Below are 23,411 nucleotides of genomic sequence, written 5' to 3'. Positions count from 1 at the left end.
TCTCTCCTGCAGCCCCCAGCAGCCTCCTGGCTGCTGAAGTTTAAACCCGCAGGCCCAAGGTTGCGCCCCACCCCAATCCCGTCAGCCGCCCAATGAGGGTGGTGGGTGACCCCGGACCCACCCAGTTCCAGAGACCCCCCTCGGTGTACTCACTGGCAAGGAAGCAGCCCCTGAATCCAGGTGGGCCCAGGCCCAGCTCAGCATGAGCACATGTTGGCTGGGATCGGGATCCCAGCGAGATGCTCTCTCCTGCAGCCCCCAGCAGCCTCCTCGACAGGGTTTTAAGATCTATGTCTTGGCTCACTCCTTAGTGCCTGTGACAGCCAGAGCCAGGAAGTCGTCTGGGTCTCCCAGATTTCCTTGAACTGAACTTTTTGAACCATCAGCTGCTTCCTCCCAGGGTATGTGTTACTAGGAAGTTTCAAGCAGGAGTGAAGCTGGGACTGGAACCCAGGCAATTCACTGTGGGAAGAAACACTGTGTTCCAAGAAGCACCTTAACTGCCATACAAATGCCCACCCCGAAACTATTTTTAGTATGCTGTTAGCCAACAGCATACAGTGAATCTGGTAAGTTAGGGTGGAATTACTCCCTGAGACTCCCCTTAAATCAGAGTTGTATTATGTCTGAGCACAGTATTATTTATTCATGAAGAATCATTCCCCCAATGATTCACCTTAGAGCATTAATAGAAAACTAGAACTAAGTATTAATTTGAAAATTGAGCCTAAGTTTCGACTCCATTTTCCAGTGAAGTTAGTTCTGATCTTCAATAGGTTTGCCAGAAGAGGGTAATTATAACAAGCAAGTCATTGTGAAATGTTTCCCTGATTAGTACATTTTATGCTAGAAGGAAATAGGTGGGAGTAGTCAACCAAGAGTACTGGAAGCCAGCTTCAGCTCTCCTGAGTGTTCTTTCCTGCAGCAGCTTCCACAAGGATGAGAAAGGGATGCTCATGAGGGCTTTGGTGTTGCACATCCTGGGTGTCCAAGCATGGGGCAAGACGTGGTACTACTGCCCTTGATATTCCTGAAATTCTCAGAAGGTATCCTCAGTGATCCTGGCCTCCTGTCTGCAGCTTGGGGAATGGATGACCAGTTGTGGAGTGCTCTGCTGCCTGGGCACCTTCTCAGAGCCGCCACTCACTGCTTTGATCTGCCATGGAGGAAGGCTTCAGGATAATGCAGTTCATAGTGCCTTCACTGAGTGGGATGGGAGCCCAATTCCTGTCTCATCCATTCCTAGATCTGTTGTGAACTAGCAGGTCAACGCTCTAGTGTTCTTTGAGAAAAACAGAAATACAATTTATGAATCAATCTATCTAGAACAAAGTATGAAAGTTCCCTTTTACCTTCATACCCCCAAATACCTGTCATTCTCAAGGATTTTCTCTGTTTGGAGCCCACCCTTTGCAGCCTTACCCTTTTTCATAAGTGGCTCTAAGGTTGGATGGAGTGCATTTCCCTTGAGAATGATTTTTTCAACTTTATCAAGTAACTGATTTTTTTAGCATTTCATCACTTAAGACAATTAAGCCCTACTAATTCCTGATGACAATATTTTAAGATTTTTTATATAGAAATTATGTTTATTTGAAAGGCAGAGCGCGCGCGCACACACACACACACACACACAGATATATTTATCTTCCATCTATTGGCTCATTCCCCAAATGGCTGCAGTGCCCCAGGGCTGGGTCCAGGTGAAGGCTGAAACTTTGTCTTGTACTCGCATATGGGTGGCAGGGGTCCAAAAACTTGGGCCATCCCCTGTTGTGTCCCAGGCAGGCATATTATCAGGGAGGTGAGTCAGAAATGGAGCAGCTGGAACTTGTTTTTATTTTTTTAAAGATTTATTTATTTTTTTGTTAAAGACAGATATACAGAGAGGAGGAGAGACAGAGAGGAAGTCTTCCGTCTGATGATTCACTCCCCAAGTGAACCACAACGGCCGGCACTGTGCCGATTCAAAGCCAGGAGCCAGGAACCTCCTCCGGGTCTCCCACGTGGGTGCAGGGTCCCAAAGCCTTGGGCCATCCTCGACTGCTTTCCCAGGCCACAAGCAGGGAGCTGGATGGGAAGTGGAGCTGCTGGGATTAGAACCGGCGCCCATATGAGATCCCGGGCGCGTTCAAGGCTAGGATTTTAGCTGCTAGGCCACAGTGCCGGGCCCGCAGCTGGAACTTGAACGGCCTTCCTGGGATGCTGGCATTGAATAAGGCAGCTTAGCAGGCTGTGCCACAACACTGACCCAAAGCCGGTCACAATTTCACATATGCTGATATATCAGAATCTCAAAAAAGTGCTTTTTTTTTTTTAATAAAAGATGTATTATTTTGCTTGGAAAGGCAGGTTTACAGAGAAGGGCATACAGAGAAACTCTTGTATCTGCTGGCTTACTTCTCAAGTGGCCACGAACCAGAGCTGAGCAGATCCAAAGCCAGGAGCTTCTTCTAGTTCTCTCACACTGGTGCAGGATCCCAGTGCTTTGGGCCATCCTTTCTAATTGCTTTCCTAGGCCATAATCAGGGAGCTGGCTGGGAAGTGGATCAGTCAGGACATGAACTGGAACCCATGTATGATTCCAGTGGATCTGATATGAAAGTAAAGGACTAGCCAGTTGAGCCAACATGCCAGCTCCACACATATTTATGTTATTTAATAAGTTCATAGTGATGGTATTCTAAGTTATTTATTTAAAAAGTTTGTATTTATTTGAAAGGCAAAACCAGAGAGAGAGAGAGAGATATCTTTGATTTTCTGGTTTACTTGCTAAACAGTGGTAACAGTTATGGTTGGGTCTGGGTGGAACCAGGAATGAGGAAGTCCATCTGGGTTTTCCATGTGGGTGGCAGGGATCCAAGTACTTGAGCCATAATTCTAGCCTTCAGGATGAGTTTTAGCAGGAAGCTGGATAGGAAAGTGAGGGCTGGGTCCCAACCACGTGTACTAATAGGAGACATAGGTGTCTCAAGTGGCAGCTTAATCTGTTCAGTAATACCTACCATCCCCCTATTTCTGAACTTAAATGTTAGAAACAATAGAAACAATGGTGAAGTACTGTCTGTCAGCCCATTTGCAAATATTTCTTTAGATAAACTCAGAAATGAAATTACTGGGTAAAGGAATTGTACATTAACTATTTTTCTTTCTTTTTACTTATAAAGAGGTTTATTTAGCTTGTAATTTTGGAGACTGAAAGTACAGAATCCGGCAGACTCACTAGTCTAGCCTCTGTTGAGAATCCCCCAGTGGCTGGCAGCATGGCAAGAGTGTAAGCTCAATATTCTTAAGAATGTGTATGTACCTCCTGTTGTCCTTCCACAGTCGGCTGCCACCAACAGTCCTTGTTTGTTGGTTCAGATATAGTCACTGACTCGTAGCTGTCGTAGGTGAGATGATGTTTGCGCCTTGCCACAGTCATGCTTTCAGTGAACATGTATGCTAGATGCTAGGAAGTTAAAGAGCTAATGTGAACACTTAAGTCATGGTGATACAATTGAAAGCAGCCAGAGCCCGACACAGTAGCTTAGTTCCAGTTAATTTGATTTTAATTAAAATTAAAATTTAGTTTTTTTATTAGAAAAAAAAAAAGGCAGCCAGCAGCTCTGGGAATCTTCTGGGGAATCACAAAACAAACCATTATGTGATACCTGAGGAGACCAGACAGGAGATTGAGAATAACTTTAGACTAAACAGGAGCCTTTGGGATGCAATATGGCAGTCCACAGTTGCCTCTTAGTTGCTGTGTGGCGTGGCATCTGACAGTGATGCTCAGGATCATTTACTCTCTAGGTTATGTGAAGTATTTGGTTTGATGTTGACTTATAACTGGGAAAAAATTACTTTTTTCTTTTAGAAATAGAATCCATAGGGACTGATTTTGTGGCACAGTGGGTTAAGTTGTTGCTGGCAGCATAGGGATTGCTGGATTGAGTCCACTTTCCTTCCAGTCCAGCTGTCTGCTAATACATCTGGCAAGATAGCAGAAGATGGTCAAGTGCTTGGCCTCTTGCCATTCATGTGGAGACCTGGATGGAGTTTCTGGCTCCTGGCTTGGGGAGTGACCAGCAGTAGAAGATCTCTATTTTTTTTTTTTTTAAGATTTATTTATCTTTATTTGAAAGGCAGATTTACAGAAAGAAGGAGAGATGAAGATTTTCTACCTGCTGGTTTCATTCCCCAAATGGCAGCAACAGCTGGAGCTGAGCCAATCTTAAGCCAGGAGCCAGGAGCCTCTTCCGGGTCTCCCACATGGGTGCAGGGTCCCGAGGCATTGGGACATTTTCTACTGCTTTCCAAGGCCACAAGCAGGGAGCTGGATGGGAAGCAAAACCGCAGAGACACGAACCAGCACCCATATGGAATCTAGGTGCTTGGCGGTGGTGGACTAGCCAGTCAGTTGAGCCAGTATGCTGGCCCGTGTGTTGCTCTTTCAGATAAATACATCTTTTCAAAAAAATATGATCCATGTGTAAAAACTGTTAAGCTGTCAGAACATGTCAGTTACTTAACTTCATATGCTGTATTCAATGGATGTATTTTTCCTGCACTTGATATAGTAAGATGAGAGTAATGAGATTAATAGTGATTTGTTAAGTGGCATGGATTTTGTTTTGTTTTATTTATTTGAAAGTCAAAGAGGGGGCAGATCTTCCACCCACTGGCTCACTTAAGTGTCCACAGCTGCCAGGACTAGGCCAAACAAGCCAGATGCCAGGAGCTTCATCTGGGTCTCCCTTGTCGCTGTAGGGGCCCAAGTAGGGCCAACTTCTGCTGATTTCCCCAGATCATTAGGAGAGAGATGGATGTGAAGGGGTCAGCAAGGACCTGAAACTGGTGCCCATATGGGATGCTGGCATCAGAGGGGTAGCTTTACCAGCTATACAATGCCCACCCTATATCGTATTTTTAATAACATTGGTGGATCTGGCATGGTAGCCTAGTGGCTTAAGTCCTCATCTTGCATGCGCTGGGATCTCATATGGGTGCTGGTTCATGTCCCAGCAGTCCTGCTTCCCATCCAGCTTCCTGCTTGTGGCCTAGGAGGGCGGTGGAGGATGGCCCAAAGCCTTGGGATCCTGCACCCATGTAGGAGAACCGGAAGAAGCTTCAGGTTGGCTCAGCTTCGGCTGTTGTGGCAGAAGATCTTTGTCTTTTCTCCTCTTATATGTCTGACTTCCAATAAAAATAAATAAATCTTAAAGAAAAGTGTTGGTGATATTTTGAAAATGTTATGGGATAATTAGAATTCAAAAACCAATACGAAATTTTGACATGTCAGTAATGGAGAATGATAATGAGAAGCAAATGACTTGTTTCTCAGATCAAGCAATGATGCATTTTTTTCCCCCTTTAATTTAGGTTTCTGATTTGTCTTAAAAGTCATGAGCTTTGGTTAAACCTCTTCAAGTTTCTGAGATGATGGAGTTTCTGAAATATGAATCTTTGCAGACTTTAGAAATAGCTTGAGCTCTTTCATTTACAAGGTAGAAATTAAGACCCAGAGAGGTGGCCTGGTAGTTAATGGGTAGTTGATGAGTCTTTGGGCTTCTGCTCTGGGACCTTTTCACTGGACTGCCTGTTCTCTGAGGTTATCCTGTTTGGTTTTTTTCTTTTTATCTTACTTATTTATTTTTTTATTGGAAAGTCACATATACAGAAAGGAAGAGAGACAGGAAGATCTTCTCTTTGTTGATTCATTCCCCGAGTAGCCGCTACAGCTGGAGCTGAGCTGATCTAAAGCCAGGAGTCAGGAGCCTCTTTGTGTCTCACATGTGGGTGCAGGGTCCCAAGGCCTTGGGCTGTCCTCGACTGCTTTCCCAGGCCACAAGCAGGGAACTAGATGGGAAGTGGGGCTGCTGGGATTAGAACTAGTGCCTGTATGGGATCCTGGCATGTGCAAGACAAGGACTTTAGCTGCTAAGCTACTGCGTTGTTCCCTCTGACGTAGTCTTGAATCTTTTAAATAGTAATAAAATTTTACATGTTTATGAATGGGCTGTGTGTATTGAATAGTTGTTTTTGAAACATGGCTTGGAGATGAAAAATTCTTCTGAGGATAAATTGGGATTCTAGGATAGAAATATCTGGGTAGTATTCAGAACAGAATTAGGTTTATCTGTAAATTCTCATTTAAAAAAAATAGCAATTTTAAGCTGTAATGTTATTCTTTTTTGTGGACATCATAACACTTTACAATTTTTTTTTTTTCTGTTGATCTTTGAACCTTGGCAGAAGCCAGGGGAGGAGCTAATAAGTCTGAGAAAACTATGAATGGAGTGTGATGACTGGCTAGGCTGTCCAAGGATTCTGTGGGTTTCCAGAGCCAAGCACATTTCTTTTCAACATTGTTCTGAGTGCTGCTGTAAATGTACAGGCAGAAATAAACAAAAGACAGCCATTTTTGCCCTGCAGGACTTGGAAAGCAGCATCAAGTTGGCCAAATGGAGGACAGACTAAGCAGGAAAATGTTATATAACTCAGAAGGCTTTTTTAGTGAATATTTTTTTAAGCTCAGCATGGACATTTGTACTTGGAGGTTAACTATGACTGCTAATTTAAAAGTCACTAAGTCAGAAAGGCTGGTTGTTTTGGCTCTTGATGTTAACTATTGACTTGAATTATTCACACAGGGCGTTTTGGGAACTTTTTTAAAGAAGTTATAAATATTTATGCCACTATTCTTTCCTTCTGAAGACTATTATATCAATAGAGTAAGCTTATCTCTTTGCTGTCCCCATGGTCTGCATCAGTGTTCCCAAGTCAAAGGCACGGAGTTGTTAGTGCTGGGTTGACTTCTCTGCCTCTCTGATGATTCATCTCAAAAAGCAGACATTTCATCTACAGTGCTCTTGACAAGGTCACATTCTAAGGAAGGAAAATAAATAAAATTTGTGGAAGACACATGGCACTAGTTTGAAAATGCAAATGTGGTCAGGTGTTTTGGAGACGTTTTATTGTTATGAGGTTTGATGTAAGTTTTCAGTCCACTGTCCTTAGTAGCAGTTATTCTGATTGGGGCATGTAAGTAAGATTGAAGAAGTTTTAGTTTAGTTTTACTGTTGTTGAAGGAAAGTGTACCCTTTTTCCCGCTCAAGGTAGTAGGTAGATCCAGCTACTTATAATGAACTCTATGACATTAATGGAACACATATATTTTTATTTTTTTAAAGATTTGTATGTTTATATGAAAGGCAGAGCTACAGGGAGGAGGAGAAAGAGATTTTTCATCTTGTTGATTTGCTCCCCAAATGTTTCCAGCTGTTGGAGCTGGACCAGTCTGAAGCCAGGAGCCAGGAGCTTCTTCTGAGTCTCACATGGGTGCAGTGGCCCCAGCACTTGGGCTGTCCCCTGCTACTTTTCCAGGTGCATTAGCAGGGAGCTGAGTCAGAGTGGAGCAGCTGGGATTTGTACTGGTACACAGTTGAGGTGTCCCAGTATATCATAGCAACTTCTCTGTTTCGCCTTAAGAACTGGTATGTGTAGTCCTGCATGAAGGGATAAATATTTTATGGAGAGTTGCCTTTGGTTTGGACTTTGAAGGGGCACATACTAAAGTTTTTGTCAGTTGTTGGTCATCCTGTTTCTGTGTTACCTGTTACTGTCTTTTTTCTATTCCTTGGTTATCAGACACCTACAGGATTGAGAAGGTAGCTGTGAAATGGGCCAGGCTGGTACCAGTTAAGTTACCAGCTTTTGGGAATCATTAAAGCGTGATGTGAGGTCCGCCATTATGTCTTCAAAAGATTAGCCTGCCGATAAGCTTGGTTAATATGGAAGTGGAGGCATGAAGTAATATTTATTGGGTACCTATTTGACTGGGACTGTACAGGCCTTTAATAAACATTTTATTATGAGATAGGTATTATCTGTGCATTTATAGATGCAAGAACCAAGACCAAGAGATTTGAACATTTATCAAGGGCAGTGACTGAAGTCAGCTGTTTGGATATGGATATGGCTATTTGATGTAATTTTCTCAAAATATTAGAAGATTACTAACCTTTAGATTTTTTAAAAATGTAATTGAAAACATAAAAGCTGCTATGATGACTTGGTCATGTCTCGTGGTAATTGCCTGCCTGCATGATGATGTGGTCATAGTGTCTGCTTGCTAATTTCCTGCCTGCTGCACGTCTCAGACACTCTTCTGCTGGCTCGCAGCACTTCAGTCTGACTGCTTTGCTCCTCTGGCAAATCCGGACCTGCTCCCATTACACTGCCAGAGTGGTTGTTTCCTGTTTCAGGTATTTTGCTGACTCTGTAGAGCTCTTTCCTGTAATTTCAGGTCTCAGTCTAAATATTACCTATAGGAAACCTTCCCTATCTACTAGTTTATTTTTTATTTGAAAGAGACAGGTAGAGCTCCTGTCTGTTGGCTCACTGTCCACCTGCAATGATTAGGGCCGGGCTGGGGTTGGAAGCAGCGGTTTATTTCAGGTTCAGCATATGGTTGGCAGGTATCCAGCCACTTCAGACATCACCCATTGCCTCCTTGAATGCATGTTTGAAGGAAGCAGGAATAGGGAACAGAACTGGGACCTGAACCCAGGAATATAAAGATGTCCCCAGTAGCATCTCAACCACTGTATCAAATAAATTCCCACTGTGATTTTCTCCCCTATGTTTTACCTGTTTATTCTACTACCATTTTGGGGAAATACCATTCCTTTGTCACAAGGTAAAGACCCATCTATGCATGCATCTACTTCTGAGCTTCTCTGTTCTACTAGTTTGTGTCTTTCCTAAACTCAGAAAGATCTATGTAATTGGAAAGTAAGAACAAAATGGTAGGAATGAAATGTATTAGTATGTTAACAAATGTAAAATGAACTAAACTCACCAGCTAGATTGTTCACTGGATTTTTTTTTTTAAGATTTATTTTTATTGGAAAGGCAGATTTCACAGAGAAGATGAAAGCAAGATCTTTAATCTGCTAGTTCACTTCCCAAATGGCTGTAACAGCCAGAGCCTAGCCGTCTGAAGCCAGGAGCTTCTTCTAGGTCTCCCACGTGGGTGCAGGATCCCAGGGCTTTGGGCCATCCTCAACTGCTTTCCCAGGCCACAGGCAGGGAGCTAAATGGGAAGTGGAGCAGCTGGGACACAAAATGGTATCCTGATGGGAACCTGATGCTTGTGAGGGGAGGATTAACCAGTTGAGCCAACATGCCATACCCTGTTCATTGGATTTTTAAGACGTAGCTTTATGTTATTTAAAAGAGATCTGCCTCAAACATAAGACCTCAGATCTGAAAAGATACAAAATTCAGAGAGTCCTTCATTAAAGTGGGAATAAATGGAGATCTCTGCTCAGAACCATGCTTTGCTGGATTCAGAGCTTGCCTGTATGACATAGTGGTTATTTAAATTCAAGCTCCTAAGTTGTAGAACTTTGTCTCACTTAGGATATCCATATCCAAGCTGCTTTGCTTGTAGAAACAGCCATGCATTTATTTTAAAGATTTACTTTATTTATTTACAAATAGAGAAAGATAAAGATCTTCCATTCATTGGTTCTCTTCTCAAATAGCTGCAATGGCCAAGGCTGGGCCAGGCATCCCACATGAGTGGCAGGGTCCTAACTGCTTGGGCCATCTTCCACTGCATTCCCAGGTCAGTTATCAGAAAGCTGGATTGAAAGTGGAGCCTCTGGGATGTAAACTGGCACTCATGTAGATTGCCAGCATTGAGGGTGCTAGGTAACACGTTAACCCCACAATGCTAGCCCCAAGCCATCTATTTAAAAGTAATTTGCAGGGCACAGATTTAACTACATCCCTTATTAGAGAGCCTGAGTTTGAGTCCTGGCCCTGCTTCCACAGTATTCTGTTAATGTGCATCTTGGGAAGCAGTAGCAGATGATGGCTGAATTATGTTGATCCCTACCACTTGCACTGAAGACCTGGATTGAGTTCCTAGTTCTTGGCTTTGGCCTACCTCAGCCTTAACTGTTATGGGCAGGTGGGGAGATGGTAGATCTCTGTCTCCCTGCATTTCAAATAGAATAAGAAAAAGAATTCATTTGCAATATTTCATCTAGTATTTTTTAGGCCTTTATATGGATTCTTTCCCACCAGTTGTTTAGTGTGTTGTGTGTTGTCTGTATTAGTTTCTGACAGGATTTTAAGAATCACTTCTTTTAGGGAGACCACTAAAAATGTACAGTAATTGCCTATGGAAAATGGGTTTATGGATCATTTTTTATATATTCATGTATTTTTCATGTTTTTGCCAAACAGCATGTGTTTTATAACTTTCAAAAAGGGCAGTTGTTCTTAATATCCTCCAAGTAATAGTCCCTCTTTTCCATTTGTTGCAGGTGGTGCGGTTGTGTCAGAACCCAAAGCTGGCGTTAAAGAATAGCCCACCCTATATCTTAGATCTGCTGCCAGATACCTACCAGCATCTGCGTACTATCTTGTCAAGATATGAGGGGAAGATGGAGACACTTGGAGAAAATGAATATTTTAGGGTATTCATGGAGAATTTGATGAAGAAAACTAAGCAGACCATAAGCCTCTTCAAGGAGGGGAAAGAACGAATGTATGAGGAGAATTCTCAACCTAGGTAATGGAGAAATACTACACAAATATTAATTCAGGTCTGTGATTGCCTGAATTGCTAATGCAAAAAAGTAGTTGATTTTATCATTGTGTTAACAGGAATGGAAAGTTGATGTTTGGTTTGAAGGTGTGTTGTATATAAAAGGTTGCCTTAGAGGATATTGAACCATCTGGTACATTTGCTCATCTCTAAAAATCAGTAACATAATCCTGAGAGTAGGGTTGGGGTCAATGGGTTGTATGAAGAGCTTTTGGATTCTGAAGGTTTGTGGGGAACTGAGCATTTGGAGGAAAGAAAGTTGGTATTAAACTGAGGCTGGAAGTAGTAAGTCCTATTTTGTCAGAAGTTACAACATATCAGGTACATTTTAAGTCTGTGGTAATAAGGGAAAAATAAGCCAGTGGTTTAGGTAATTTTTTTTTTAAGAAATGAAGTGATTTTTTTTTTTTTTTTTTTGTAAAAAGAGCTTTTCAAATAGAATAGGTAGAGGTAAAAAAAATTTAGTGGATGTTTGAGGGACCACCATGAAATTTGTTTTACTGGTTAGACACTAAAAATGACAGGTATTACTGTTGTTGAATAATGAGGACCATCTTGATCTTGTCTCATGCCAAAGAATTTCCACAGGACAAGGATAGGGAAGAAAGTGAGATTTGTTGAAAGTGAGAAACCTCTTGTTGCCCTCCTCAGGAGGAGTACTCCAAGAAAGGAGTTGCTGAAGAAGCTTGTAAGTTCTGTCTCTTTTATACACAAAGTTGCTCTCTGATTCACTCCTTTCTGAGAAGTGAGTATAGATTTAACCAGTTAGGGAGGAACAGAGTAGCAGTCAGGGAACTGAAGGTGTATGCTAATGGGGCATGCTGTGTGAACCAGTTGGAGCTGAAAGTATATGCTAAAGAGGTATGCTATGCAAACCAATCAGGGACCTGGTGTCAGAGTAGCCTATTTTGTGTAGAAATGTGAGGAGTACTCAATCAGATCTGTTCAGTAGATTTGACAACATTTGAAAATTTGTTGTATATGGTGTCACTTCCCAACTTCTGGGCTCCTAAATTGTTTTATTATGTGTTTTTTCTTCCCTTTTCACGGACCTCTAGAGTCCATATTACTGTTATATGTTAACTTATTTTTGAATAAGTTAACTGTGTGGATATAATGAGGGTTATTTTGTTCATTTGGAAATAAACATTAGCTCATTTAGAACAAATAATAAAACTATTTCCATTAGAGTTTTTATAGTGATTAAGTTGGTTTCAGGAAGTGACTTTCTGAAGGTATTAGGTTCCTGTGTGAGTCCTGGAGTAGCTTAGTAAGTGATGGCCTTGTAGTTACTCTTCCATTGGCTCCAATAACTTAAATTCTGGCAACCCTAATCTTGTATTTAATATTTATTCACATTATTATTCATATTATCTTCGCTGCAGCCTATTACTCAGCTTTAGTCTAGAATATCAATTTTAATTTCTAATGATTAAATAGATTCAGACTCCAGAAACTTTTTTAACTTCTGGTTTATAGGAAAATGAACTTTATCCGCTTTAATTATTAAGCTTATTGGCTTTGTTAATATAAAACTTTGAGGGGTAGGCATGAGTTACAGTGCTTGAGTTGCGGTTTGGAGGGCAGTACCTATATTCCTTATTGGAGCACTTGGTTCAAGTACCAGCTACTCTGCTTTTGATCAGGTTTTTGCTGTCGTACACTCAGGGAGACAATGATGGCTTGTCTACCTGGGTTCCTGCTACCCACATGGAAGGCCTAGATTGAGTTCCTTCTCCTTGTTTCAACCTGGCCTAGCCCTGGCAGTTATGAGCACTTAGGAAGTAAACTAGCAGATGGAACAATTGTCTGTCTCTACCTTTCAAATACAATGAATATAGTAATGTATATATATAGTAATATATAGATCTTAGCTTATCTGGGACAGTAACAAGAATGGCTTAAGTCCTTGGGCCCCTGTAATCACATGGGAGACCTGGAAGAAACTTATGGCTCCTGGCTTCGGATTGGTCAGCTCCAGCTGTTGTGGCCATTTGGGGAGTGAACCAGAGGATGGAAAATCTGCTTTTCGTTCTCTATAAATCTGCTTTTCAAGTAAGTAAGTAAATAAATAAATAAATAAGAAAAAAGAAACTCTTGACTTTACAAACCTCTTAGGTAACTAGTTATTTTGCACTGCTGAGTTTAAAAAATCGTAATTCATTAGATACTGCTACTTTTCTTTTTAAGATTTATTGACTTTTATTGGAAAGGCCAATATACAGAGAGGAAGAGAGACAGAGAGGAGGTCTTCTGTCCTATGGTTCACTCCCCAAGTGACCGCAACGGCTGGAACTGAGCCAGCCAATCCAGAGCCGGGAGCTCTTCCGGGTCTCCCATGTGGGTGCAGGTCCCAAAGCTTTGGGCTGTCCTTGATTGCTTTCTCAGGCCACAGACAGGGAGCCAGATGGGAGCAGGGTGGCCGGGATTAGAACCGGCACCCATGTGGGATCCTGGCGCGTGCAAGGAGAGGACTTTAACCACTATGCTATCGCACCAGGCCCTAGATCCTGCTGCTTTAAACAGTTATTTAGCGTCTGCTGTGAATTAGGTGCTGTGTAATTATAGGGGATGAAAAAGCTGAGCATTCAGATGTGGTGGGTGAGGTGACAGAATCCCTAAGAAGTGTGTACACAAAGTTCTGTGAGAACATAGGAGCATCAGAAAAATGAAAGTGTGGTTATATGGACTGTATTTTGAAAGATCTGTAGGGGGAGGGTGGTGTTGTGGCATAGTAAGCTAATTTTCTGCATGCACCACTGGCATCCCTGTGGGTTCCAGTTCGAGTCCTGGCTGCTCCACTTATGATCCAGCTCCCTGCTTAAAGCCTGGGAAAACAGTGAAGGATGGCTCAGGTCCTAGAACCCCTGCACCCCACCCACATGGGAGACTCCAAGGAGGCTTGAAGCTCTCCTGACTTCAGATTGGTCCAGCTGCATTCTGTTGTGACCATTTGGGAAATGAATCAGTGAATGGAGGCTCTCTCTGTCTCTCCTGTCTGTGACTCTGCCTTTCCAGTAAAGACAAAGAAAAAAGAAGGAAGATATGTAGGAGTTGTCTGAGAAGTCAACAAGAGGCCTTTAACACAGTGGCCTGAAAAAGTTGGCTCTGGGTCTAAGAACCATGACAAGCTTAGCTTGGTTTTAACTTGCAGGAGGTTGATAAGCTGGAAATACAGGTTGGAGTCAGATTGTAAAGGCTGCTCTTTGACCACTGCACTTTGTCCTGCGGATGACTTGCTGCCGGAGAACAGGTTCTTTAAGAGTGTTTTTGGAAAAGATTTTGTATTTGAAAGATTTTATGGAGAGAGAAGATGAGAGAGAGATCTTCTATCCATTGGTTAAGTCCCTAAATGGCTGCAGTGGTTGGGGCTGGGTCAGGCTGAAGCTAGGAGCTTAGCACTTTGTTTGGATCTCCCATGTGGGTGGCAGGGGCCCAGGTGCTTGATCCATCTTCCACTGCTTCCCAGGTGCATTAACCGAGAGCTGAACAAGAAGTGGAATAGCCAGGACTCAAACCAGCACTCAGGTGGGATACTAACATCTCAGGCATCAGCTTAACCTGATGGGCTATGGAACTGACTCCTTTAAGAGCATTTTTCTGCCTTCTGAGAGCATGCTGAAAATTGTTTATTTTTTTTTAATGAGCTAATAGTGTATCAGCAAGAGACAGTGTATTGTATTGGTTGAATGTGGGTTCTGACATCAACTGCCAAGTTTGAAAATTAAGTAACTTGTTAGGAAAAGAGCTCCCATCTACTGGTTCATTCTCCCCAATGGCTGGGGCTCGGCCAGAGCTAAAGCCAGAGCATAAGAACTCAGTCCAGCTCTCACAGTGGGTGGCAGGAACTCAGGTGCCTGAACCAACTCGCTGCCTCCTGGGGTGTGCAGAAAGGAGCTGAAATGGGGAGCTACAGCTGAGAATCAAGCCTTGGTTCCTCAGCGTGGGATGCAGGCGTCTTCACCTGTGAGCCAAACGTCCTGTTTGAGTGCTAATTTTGCCACTTACATATGTGATCCCTGTTTCCTCATTTGTGAAACAAGGTGAGAGTAGTGTTTCATTCTAGGATTGTTGGGAGTTTTTAAATGAATAACTGAGTGTTTAGAGCAGTGATTAGTACATCAGGTAATATGTGAGTTAGCTCTTGCTGTCATAATCATCATCATTCTTTTTTTTTTTGCTGGAAAGGCAGATATGCAGAGAGGAGGAGAGACAGAGAGGAAGATCCTCTGTCTGATGGTTCACTCCCCAAGTGACCGCAACAGCAGGAACTGAGTCAATCCGAAGCCAGGAGCCAGGAGCCAAGAGCTCCTCTGGGTCTCCCATGCGGTGCAGAGTCCCAAGGCTTTGGGCCGTCCTCGGCTGCTCTCCCAGGCCACAAGCAGGGGAGCTGGATGGGAAGTGGGGCCACCGGGATTAGAACTGGCGCCCATATGGGATCCCGGGGCATGCAAGGCAAGGACCTTAATGACTACGCTACTACACCGGGCCCCGTAATCATCATTCTTATGACTGCTTTGAGTGAAGTGTATCAGAAATATTCTCAGGACCTCAAAAACTATATAGTTTGCCCTTACTAAATGTAAATTTTTATACATTTGCTATATACAATATAAGCATATTGTATATAAAATACTGACTGATGTAATAGTAAGTAATAATACTAAATATACAAATATATGATTTTCCTTTACAAAATGATTTTAGGCTATGTTTACAAATTCTTTTGTCTCTCTTTCCTTGTTTAATATTTATTCTTTTGAGAGGCAGAGTGACAGAGAGGGAGGGAAGGAAAGAGATAAACAGAGAGAGCAGTATCTTATTTGCTGGTTCACTGCTCAAATGTCCACAAAAGCTGGGGCTGAAACCAGGAGCCTGAAATTCCATCAGGATCTCCATTGTGGGTGAAAAGTGACCTATATGTTTGAAGCGTCATGTGCTGCTTTCCCAGGTGCATTAGTAGCAGGCTGAATTGGAAGCCCAGACTGTAACCAACACTCTGTTGTTTTAGATATGGATGTTCTAAGCCGTAGCTTAACCAACCCTCTATGCCAAAGCACTTGTCCTTTTGTATTCTTTTGAAACTCCTACTGATGTGTGTCTGTATCAGTTTTATTCTCCCTAATGTGAATTTTTTTTAAAAGATGAATTTATCTATTTGAAAGAGTTAGCATCTTTTTTTTTTTTAAAGATTTTTAAAATTTTTACTGGAAAGGCAGATTTACAGAGAGAAGGAGGTACAGAGAGAAAGATCTTCCATCTGCTGGTTCACTCCCCAAGTGGCCATTGCAACTGGAGCGGTGCCGATCCGAAGCTAGGAGCCAGAAACTTCTTCTTGGTCTCCCACGCGGGTGCAGGATCCCAAGATTTTGGGCCGTTCTTAACTGCTTTCCCAGGTCACAGTTAGGGAGCTGGATGGGAAATGGAGCAGCTGGGATATGAACCAGTGCCCATATGGGATCCCTTCTCTCTGTATATCTGTATCTCTTTCTCTCTGTGTATCTGCCATTCCAATTTTTAAAAGTCCTTAAAATAAAGTCCATGTGGAAAAAATAATGTGCAGCCTTGATTTTTACTGATTTCACAGAGTCCCATAGCCATCACCACTGTATAACTCTGAAGCATTTTCCTCGCCCAGAAAGCCGCTCCACTTCCCTTGAGCAGCCTCTCTCTGTTCCTTGTCTCCCTCCTCCAGGCCTTAGCAGGCACGAATACTTATTTGCTGACTCTGTGGGTTTGCCTTTTATGACTGTTTCATGTACGTAGACTCCTATAGTGTGTGACCTTTGTGCCTTTTTTTTCACAGTTCATACTTAACGGCATGTGTCAGCACTTCATTCCTTTTTATACCTAAGTGGCGCTTCCATGTATGGATATATCACGTTTTGTTTATGGGTGTTTCAGTTGTTTCTACTTCTTGTCTACTTTTGCGTTTTGTGGCTGTATTTTTTTACTTCTCTTGGGAGCATATACTGCAAGTGGAATTGCTGAGTCATATGGTAATTACGTGTTCAGTGTTTTGAGGAACTACCAGGCCATTTGCACAGTGGCTGCACCATTTGAGATTCCTGTAGCAGTGACTATGTCACAGTTGTCATTGCTCACCAACATTCACTATCTTTAAAAAAAATTTGTTAATTTTTTTTTTTCATTTATTTGAAACAGTTACAGACATGGGAGGGAGAGTGAAAGACAGACAGATATTCATCTGCTGGTTCACTTGCCAACGCCAGGAGCTTTCTCCAGGGCTTCCTTATGGGTGCAGGGCCAAGCACTTGGGCCCGTCCTCTGTTCTTTCCTAGACACTTTAGCAGGGAGTTGGATCTGAAGTAGAGCAGCTGGGGCTTGAACCAGCACCCAAATGGGATGCCACTGTCACAGGCAGCAACTTAGCCTGGAACACAACATCATCAGTCCTTCTTACTGTCGTTTAGATTATAGCCATTCACTGACTATGGAGTAGTAGAATCTTGAATTTTTGAAATGCATTTCCCTAATTGCATAATAAGCATCTTTCTGTGTGTCATTGGGTGATTATGAATCTTGCTTGGAGACATGTCTGTTTTAAATTCTTTGCCCAGTTACTAATTGGGCTGCTTGTCTTTTGGTTGTTGAGTTTTGAGAGTTCTGTGTGGTTTGCAGAACTTCATTGCTGTTCTGTGGGTCTTTTTGTTCTCTGGTTAGTATGCTTTGGAAGTAATTCTGATGAAGTTCAACATTTTTTCCTTCAGTTATACATTTAATAAATCAATTGCTTAATTTAGGATCATGAAGATTATGCTCGTCTAATGCCTGCATTTGGCTCTTTGATCCATTTTATTTTTTTAAATTACGAAACTGGATTGCTTTCTAAAAATTTTCTGTATGTTGAAAGTTATATGTAAATTCTGTACTCATCAGATTTTTCCACAAATGGCCTATGATGCTGTTAACTGCCACAAGTTAATAGATGTTTTCAGAGCTCAGACCAGCTGCAGTGCTGAGTGTGGCTTCACACAGCCTGAAGAGGCCTGCGTAGCCCAGGAATTCTGGTGTTTCCGCCTGAGACACCAAACAGAAGCACTTAGTGGAGGGACAAAGGCCTCTGGCATTAATGCAGCCAGTGTGTACAATCAGTGGTCACACCTGCTTCAAACATCTGAATTCTTTCATAGAAATATCATCTGGGAGCTGTTTCTCAGCTTTGAAGAAAAAAATGCATCAGTGTCCAGGAAGCCCTCAGGAGAGGCTGCCACCACTTACAGGAGGGGAGAGCAGATATGGCCTTGGGTTAGTTAGCCTGATGAGAACCTTGTGAAATCCAGCATGCTGAAGACATAACAGCTCACTTTACAAGCAAAGATTGGTTAATAAGGATGAAGCAGCTTGCTAGGAAGGAGAGCTTGGTGTGGCCACATCTCTCCACCCCACCAAGAAGCAGGAGCCAACTGAATCAGTGCTCCCTGTCCCTTTACACAGCCTGGCGCATCACCCTCTTGGTGTGGCCCCCAGTCCAGGCATCTGAGGCCTGGAGTACCCTGCTTGGCACACTTTGCTTTGCTGTCGAGGTCCTTCTGACTGTACAGTCCCATGCTGACATGGTCCTTGCTACGTTTAAGGTGTGGTATAAGGGGAAGAACCAACTTCAATTTTTTTTCTCTATGGATATCCTTTTGTTCCAAAACTGTTGAAAAGACTGTCCTTTTCTCCATTAAATAGACTCACCTTTGTCAAAAGTGAGTTGATTGGGCCCAGCATGGTAACCTAGTGGCTAAAGTACTTTCCTTGTATGTGTCAGGATCCCATCTGGGTGCTGGATTGTGTCCTGGCTGCCCCACTTCCCATCCAGCTCCCTGCCTGTGGCCTGGGAAAGCAGTCGAGGACCACCCACGTGGGAATACCTGATAGAAGCTGCTGGCTCCTGACGTTGGATCAGCTCAGCTCTTGCCATTGCGGCCACTTGGGGAGTGAACTAGCGAATGGAAGATCTTTCTCTCTGTACCTCTGTAAATCTGCCTTTCCAATGGGAAAAAAAAAAAAAATCTCTAAAAGAGTAATTTGGGCTGGTGTTGTAGCTTAGTACGTTAAGCTGCCTTGTGACACGAGCATCTCATATGGGCACTGTGTATTGGCTGCTTCAATTTTTTAAAAAGATTATTTATTTAAGGATTATTTATTTTTGTTGGAAAGGCACATTTACAGAGAGAAGGAGATAGAAGAGAAAGATCTTCCATTCACTGGTTCACCCCCCAACTGACCACAAAAGTTGAAGCTAAGATGATCTGAAGCCAGGAGCTGGGAGTTTTCTACAGAGCTCCCATGTGAGTGCAGGGTCACAAGGCTTTGGGCTGTCCTCCACTGCTTTCCCAGGCCACAGGCAGGGAGCTGGATTTGGAGTGGAGCTGCCAGGATTAGAACCGGTGCCCATATGGGATCACAGTGCATGCATGGTGAGGACTTTAACCACTAGGTTATCACGCTGGATTGGGTGGGGCTGCTCTACTTTTGATTTGACTCCCTGCTGATGGCTTGGGAAAAATGCCAGCAGATGACTCAAGTGCTTGGGCCCCTGCCATCTACTAGGGAGACCTAGATGAAGCTCTTGGCTTCAGCCTGGCCTAGCCCTTGGTTTTGTGGTCATTAGGCAGTAAATTAACTGTTGGAAAATCTCTCTGTAACCCTGGGTCTCAAATTGATAAATAAGTCTTTAAAAACCAACAACAAAAAAGTGAATTAAGCATAAATATAAGAGTCTGTTTCTGAACTTTCACTTCTGTTTGTATCCATTCTGATGCTAGTACCATCGTGTATTGATGACTGTAGCTTTGTGGTAAAGCTTTTAAATCAGGTGGTCTGATTCCTTCAACTTAATACTTCTTCAAAAGTGTTTTCATTGTTCTGATTCCTTCAATGTATGTGATTTTGGACACTGTAGAGCCTTCTCTTTATGTGTGTCTTTAATTTTTATTGCTGATATTTTGGAGGTTTCCGTGTTCACAAGTCTTTTATGCCTCCATAGTAAATTTCATTCCTAAGTATTTTATAATTGTTGGTGCTATTGTAAAATGAAATTGTTTCCTTTTAAGTTATCCATTGCACATGTCTAAAGTTGTAATTTTTGTGTATCAATCATGAATTCTACAGTTTTTCACAATTTATTCGCTTTAGTAGTTTTTTGGTGGATTGCATGGTTATATTATGTGTGGAGAGTTTTACTTCTTCCTTTTTGAGTGAATTTCTTCTTATTTTTCTGATTTCCCAACTGTCTCTCCCAAGTTGACTAGTGGTAGTAGGAGTGGACCTCCACAGCTTCTTCGTGGCATGAGGAAGAAATCTTTCAGCCTTTTGCCACTGAGAATGGGAGTAGCTATGGGACATTTATAGATGGTGTTAATGAGACTGGGAAAATTTTCTTCTGTGACTTATTTTTGGGATTTTTTTTGGTTTTGTTTTTATCATGAAAGAGTATTGTTAAAGACTTTTTTTTTTTCAACAGTTCATTCTTGGTTTTCTTTGGTGATATATGAGTGCTAATTAAATAACATATATGACAAAAGTCTTGATTATAAACAGAAAACTTGGGAACTGGTACCACATCATAATTAAATTAAGCCTCTGCCTGTGGGGATCACATCCCATATGGGTGCTGGTCCATGTTCCTGGTAATGGCTTGGGAAAACAGCAGAGGAGGCCGAAGTCCCTGGGGCCCTGCATCTGTGTGGGAGACCTAGAAGAAGCAGCTGGGCTCCTCTGTTTGAATCCCTAGCGATTGAGGACATTTCAGGAATGAACTAGCAGATGGAAGACCTCTGTCTCCTACTCTCTCTGTAACTCTGCCTTTTGAATAAATAAAAGGATCTTTAAAAAAGTATTCTCTAGAAGAGAAACCTCTAAATGAATCTATTACTATGTCATATCGCTGCTTTGTTGTAGTGGGGTATTAAATGAATCAAGCTCTGAAGATAGATTTGCTCTCACTCTTCTTAAACTTTAGAAAAAATATGGTTCAAGAAAAAACCTGTAAGCCTTTTTTCTCATCTTTGATCTTTGTGATTTCTTGCATCTGTTTTCCTTTAGGCACAAGAAGTTATAGGAGGAGCTGATTGGGCAAGGGTGTTCGATTTTAAAAAACTGGCTTGACTTAAAAACTGTGGAAATAAGATGAAGCTTTTCTATTATAATTTTTCACTCCTTTAGATATAGGTAAACATAAGTGATCAAGATTTGGTTGTATTGTATTTGGTTTAAAATAATTCAGAAATAACTGAAAACTCATGTGTTTAGCAGCATTTATTACAGAAAATGTAAGCATTGAGTGCATCAGGCATTGTTCTGGGGGCAGTGACAGCAGAGTGGACAAGCATAAATGTGTTTGCCCAGAAGCTCGTAACTTTGTGGGTTTTGTTTTTACAGTGGTTTTCAAGTGTTGTTTCCCTTTGTTCCAGTTTCCTGTTACCCTCTTGTGGACCAGTGGTGTTTTACTAACTGTACAGGAGTATTTGCGTTGCTGCAATAGGCTTCCATAAGTATGCCAGGTCCAGTTGGTGCTTGTTGGCGGCTTGGAGCTCTGTGTTGTGGAGTTTGGGCTTGGCAGGAGAAGAGTCCCACTTAGATTACGAGTGCCTTTCTCGTGTTGTGGAAAGGGGCAGCTACATGCTCCTCTGGTTTTTCAGCCTGAGAGGGGTGATGGTTTAGTGGTTGTAGTGGAGATGAAATACGTATACTGTGTTTGAAAGCTGGCTACTAGGACTTGCTAGTGCATTGGATAGGTTTCTAGTTCATACAACTGGGTAGGTAGTATACTGGGAAGCTGTTGATAGATATTAAACAAGGGAAGAACATAATCCGATTTCTGTTTCACAGTAATGTGCATTTAGGAAATGGATAAGGGTTTTATAGTTGTAGCAGTGATAGAATAGAGGGATAGGCTATAAGATTATTACTCTAGTCCAGAAAAGAGATGAGATAGCTTATATGAAGGAAGGAAAAGTTGAATAGAAGAGAAATGGAGAGGAAATAGATTGGAGATAGACCTTGTAAAAATTGCTGGTGGAGGGCCCGGCAGCGTGGCCTAGCAGCTAAAGTCCTCACCTTGAATGCCCAGGGTCCCATATGGGTGCCGGTTCTGGTCCCAGCAGCTCCACTTCCCATCTAGCTCCCTGCTAGCGGCCTGGGAAAGCAGTCGAGGATGGCCCAATGCCTTTGGACCCTGCACCCGCGTGGGACACCCGGAAGAGGTTCCAGGTTCCCGACTTTGGATCAGCGCAGCACCGGCCATTGTGGTCACTTGGGGAGTGAATCATCGGACGGAGGATCTTCCTCTCTGTCTCTCCTCCTCTCTGTATATCTGACTTGGTAATAAAATAAGTAAATCTTAAAAAAAAAAAATTGCTGGTGGATTGGACAAGGATGTGGTGGGAAAGCATGACAGGGAAGAGTGCAGGATGCTTGTGGTTTTTTATTTCATTAACCCTACTAATCATGGTAACATTTACTTTAGTGGAGAATTCAGAATATACTTGTAGATGTGGAAAAGATGACACTGAGAACGAGGGGAGTTAAGAATTTCCTCTTGGTTATATTTGATTTTTTCAGATATTTTATGGGCCATGCCAGAAGATAACAGTAGACAGTTAACTGTGTACATTAGAATTTGGAGTTTAGAGGGAGAGATGTGGCATAGGGATAGAAAGTTGATACAGAAGAACCCTTAAAGCCATGACAGTAAGAGTGGACAGGATCATTTATGAGTGAGAAAAATTAGCAGTAGAGTCTCAAAGGAGTGGGGTGTATATCAGGAGAGAAAGAAAACCAAGCCAGGAGAGGATAATTTTTTAAAAGAAAAGAAACTCTTCAACACGAGATAGGTGCCTGAGGTGATAGTTATGCTGGCTTCCCTGATCTGATCATTATACAGTGTATTCAAGTATTGAAAGATACTCTGTTCCTGAAATATGTACAATGAAATTATGTGTATTAAAAATGGGGATATTAGGAAAAGCCAAAACCCTCTTTTAAATAGAGAGTGACTTTTAACATGACTAATCATAGAAAACAGCGACAAAAGGCCTGTAAGAACATTAAAAGAACAACCCAGTTGGACAGGTATAGAATAATTTTATTTTGTCTTGCAAACGTGGCAAGAATGAAAAACCTATTAATAATTAGTGATGCAGGGTATCACTTTGTGGTAGTAGTGAAACTGGTTTAGCCTTTCTGGGATGTGACCTATATGACAAGATCTATAGTTTTGCTTTTTGGTCCACTTTAAGCGATTTATCAAAAATAACTCATCTTGCTCATGCCATGGAATAATGGGCTAGGCTTCTGCCTTTGGTGCTGGTTTCCCATATGGGCGCTGATTTGGGTCCCATCTGCTCTGCTTGTGATTTGGCTCCCTGTTTGTGGTTGGGAAAGCAGTGGAGGATGGTCTAAAGCCTTGGGACTCTGAACCAACATGGAAGACCTGAAAGAAGCTCCTGGCTCCTAGCTTCAGATTTGCTCGGTTACAGCCATTGTGGCCATTATAAATAAAATATTAAAAATTTAATCAAGAGGGCCCGGCACCAAGGCCTAGCGGCTAAAGTCCTCGCCTTGAATGCCCCAGGATCCCATATGGGCGCCGGTTCTAATCCCAGCAGCTCCACTTCCCATCCAGCTCCCTGCTTGTGGCCTGGGAAAGCAGTTGAGGACGGCCCAAAGCTTTGGGACCCTGCATCCACGTGGGAGACCCGGAAGAGGTTCCTGGTTCCCTGCTTTGGATCGGCACGCACCGGCCGTTGCGGTCACTTGGGGAATGAATCATCAGACGGAAGATCTTCTCTGT

General features: G+C 42.4%; 2 protein-coding genes across 4 annotated transcripts in view; both read left to right on the top strand.

Annotated features, from left to right (window-relative positions):
* CWC15 (CWC15 spliceosome associated protein homolog) overlaps positions 1–23,411 on the top strand; it is a 297,815-nt gene that overhangs the window by 16,764 nt on the left and 257,640 nt on the right. The window lies entirely within an intron of this gene.
* CBL (Cbl proto-oncogene) overlaps positions 1–23,411 on the top strand; it is a 111,491-nt gene that overhangs the window by 16,733 nt on the left and 71,347 nt on the right. For all 3 annotated transcript variants that reach the window (XM_058663746.1, XM_058663745.1, XM_058663744.1), the window contains exon 2: positions 10,323–10,570. In XM_058663746.1, coding sequence (XP_058519729.1) covers positions 10,323–10,570 — 248 coding nt within the window. The remainder of the gene's footprint in view (positions 1–10,322; positions 10,571–23,411) is intronic.

The sequence above is a fragment of the Ochotona princeps genome, chromosome 4 (assembly GCF_030435755.1).
Source record: "Ochotona princeps isolate mOchPri1 chromosome 4, mOchPri1.hap1, whole genome shotgun sequence".
NCBI lineage: Eukaryota > Metazoa > Chordata > Mammalia > Lagomorpha > Ochotonidae > Ochotona > Ochotona princeps.
The sequence above is the reverse complement of the archived record's forward strand: the minus strand, read 5'-3'. Positions and strand labels throughout refer to the sequence as shown.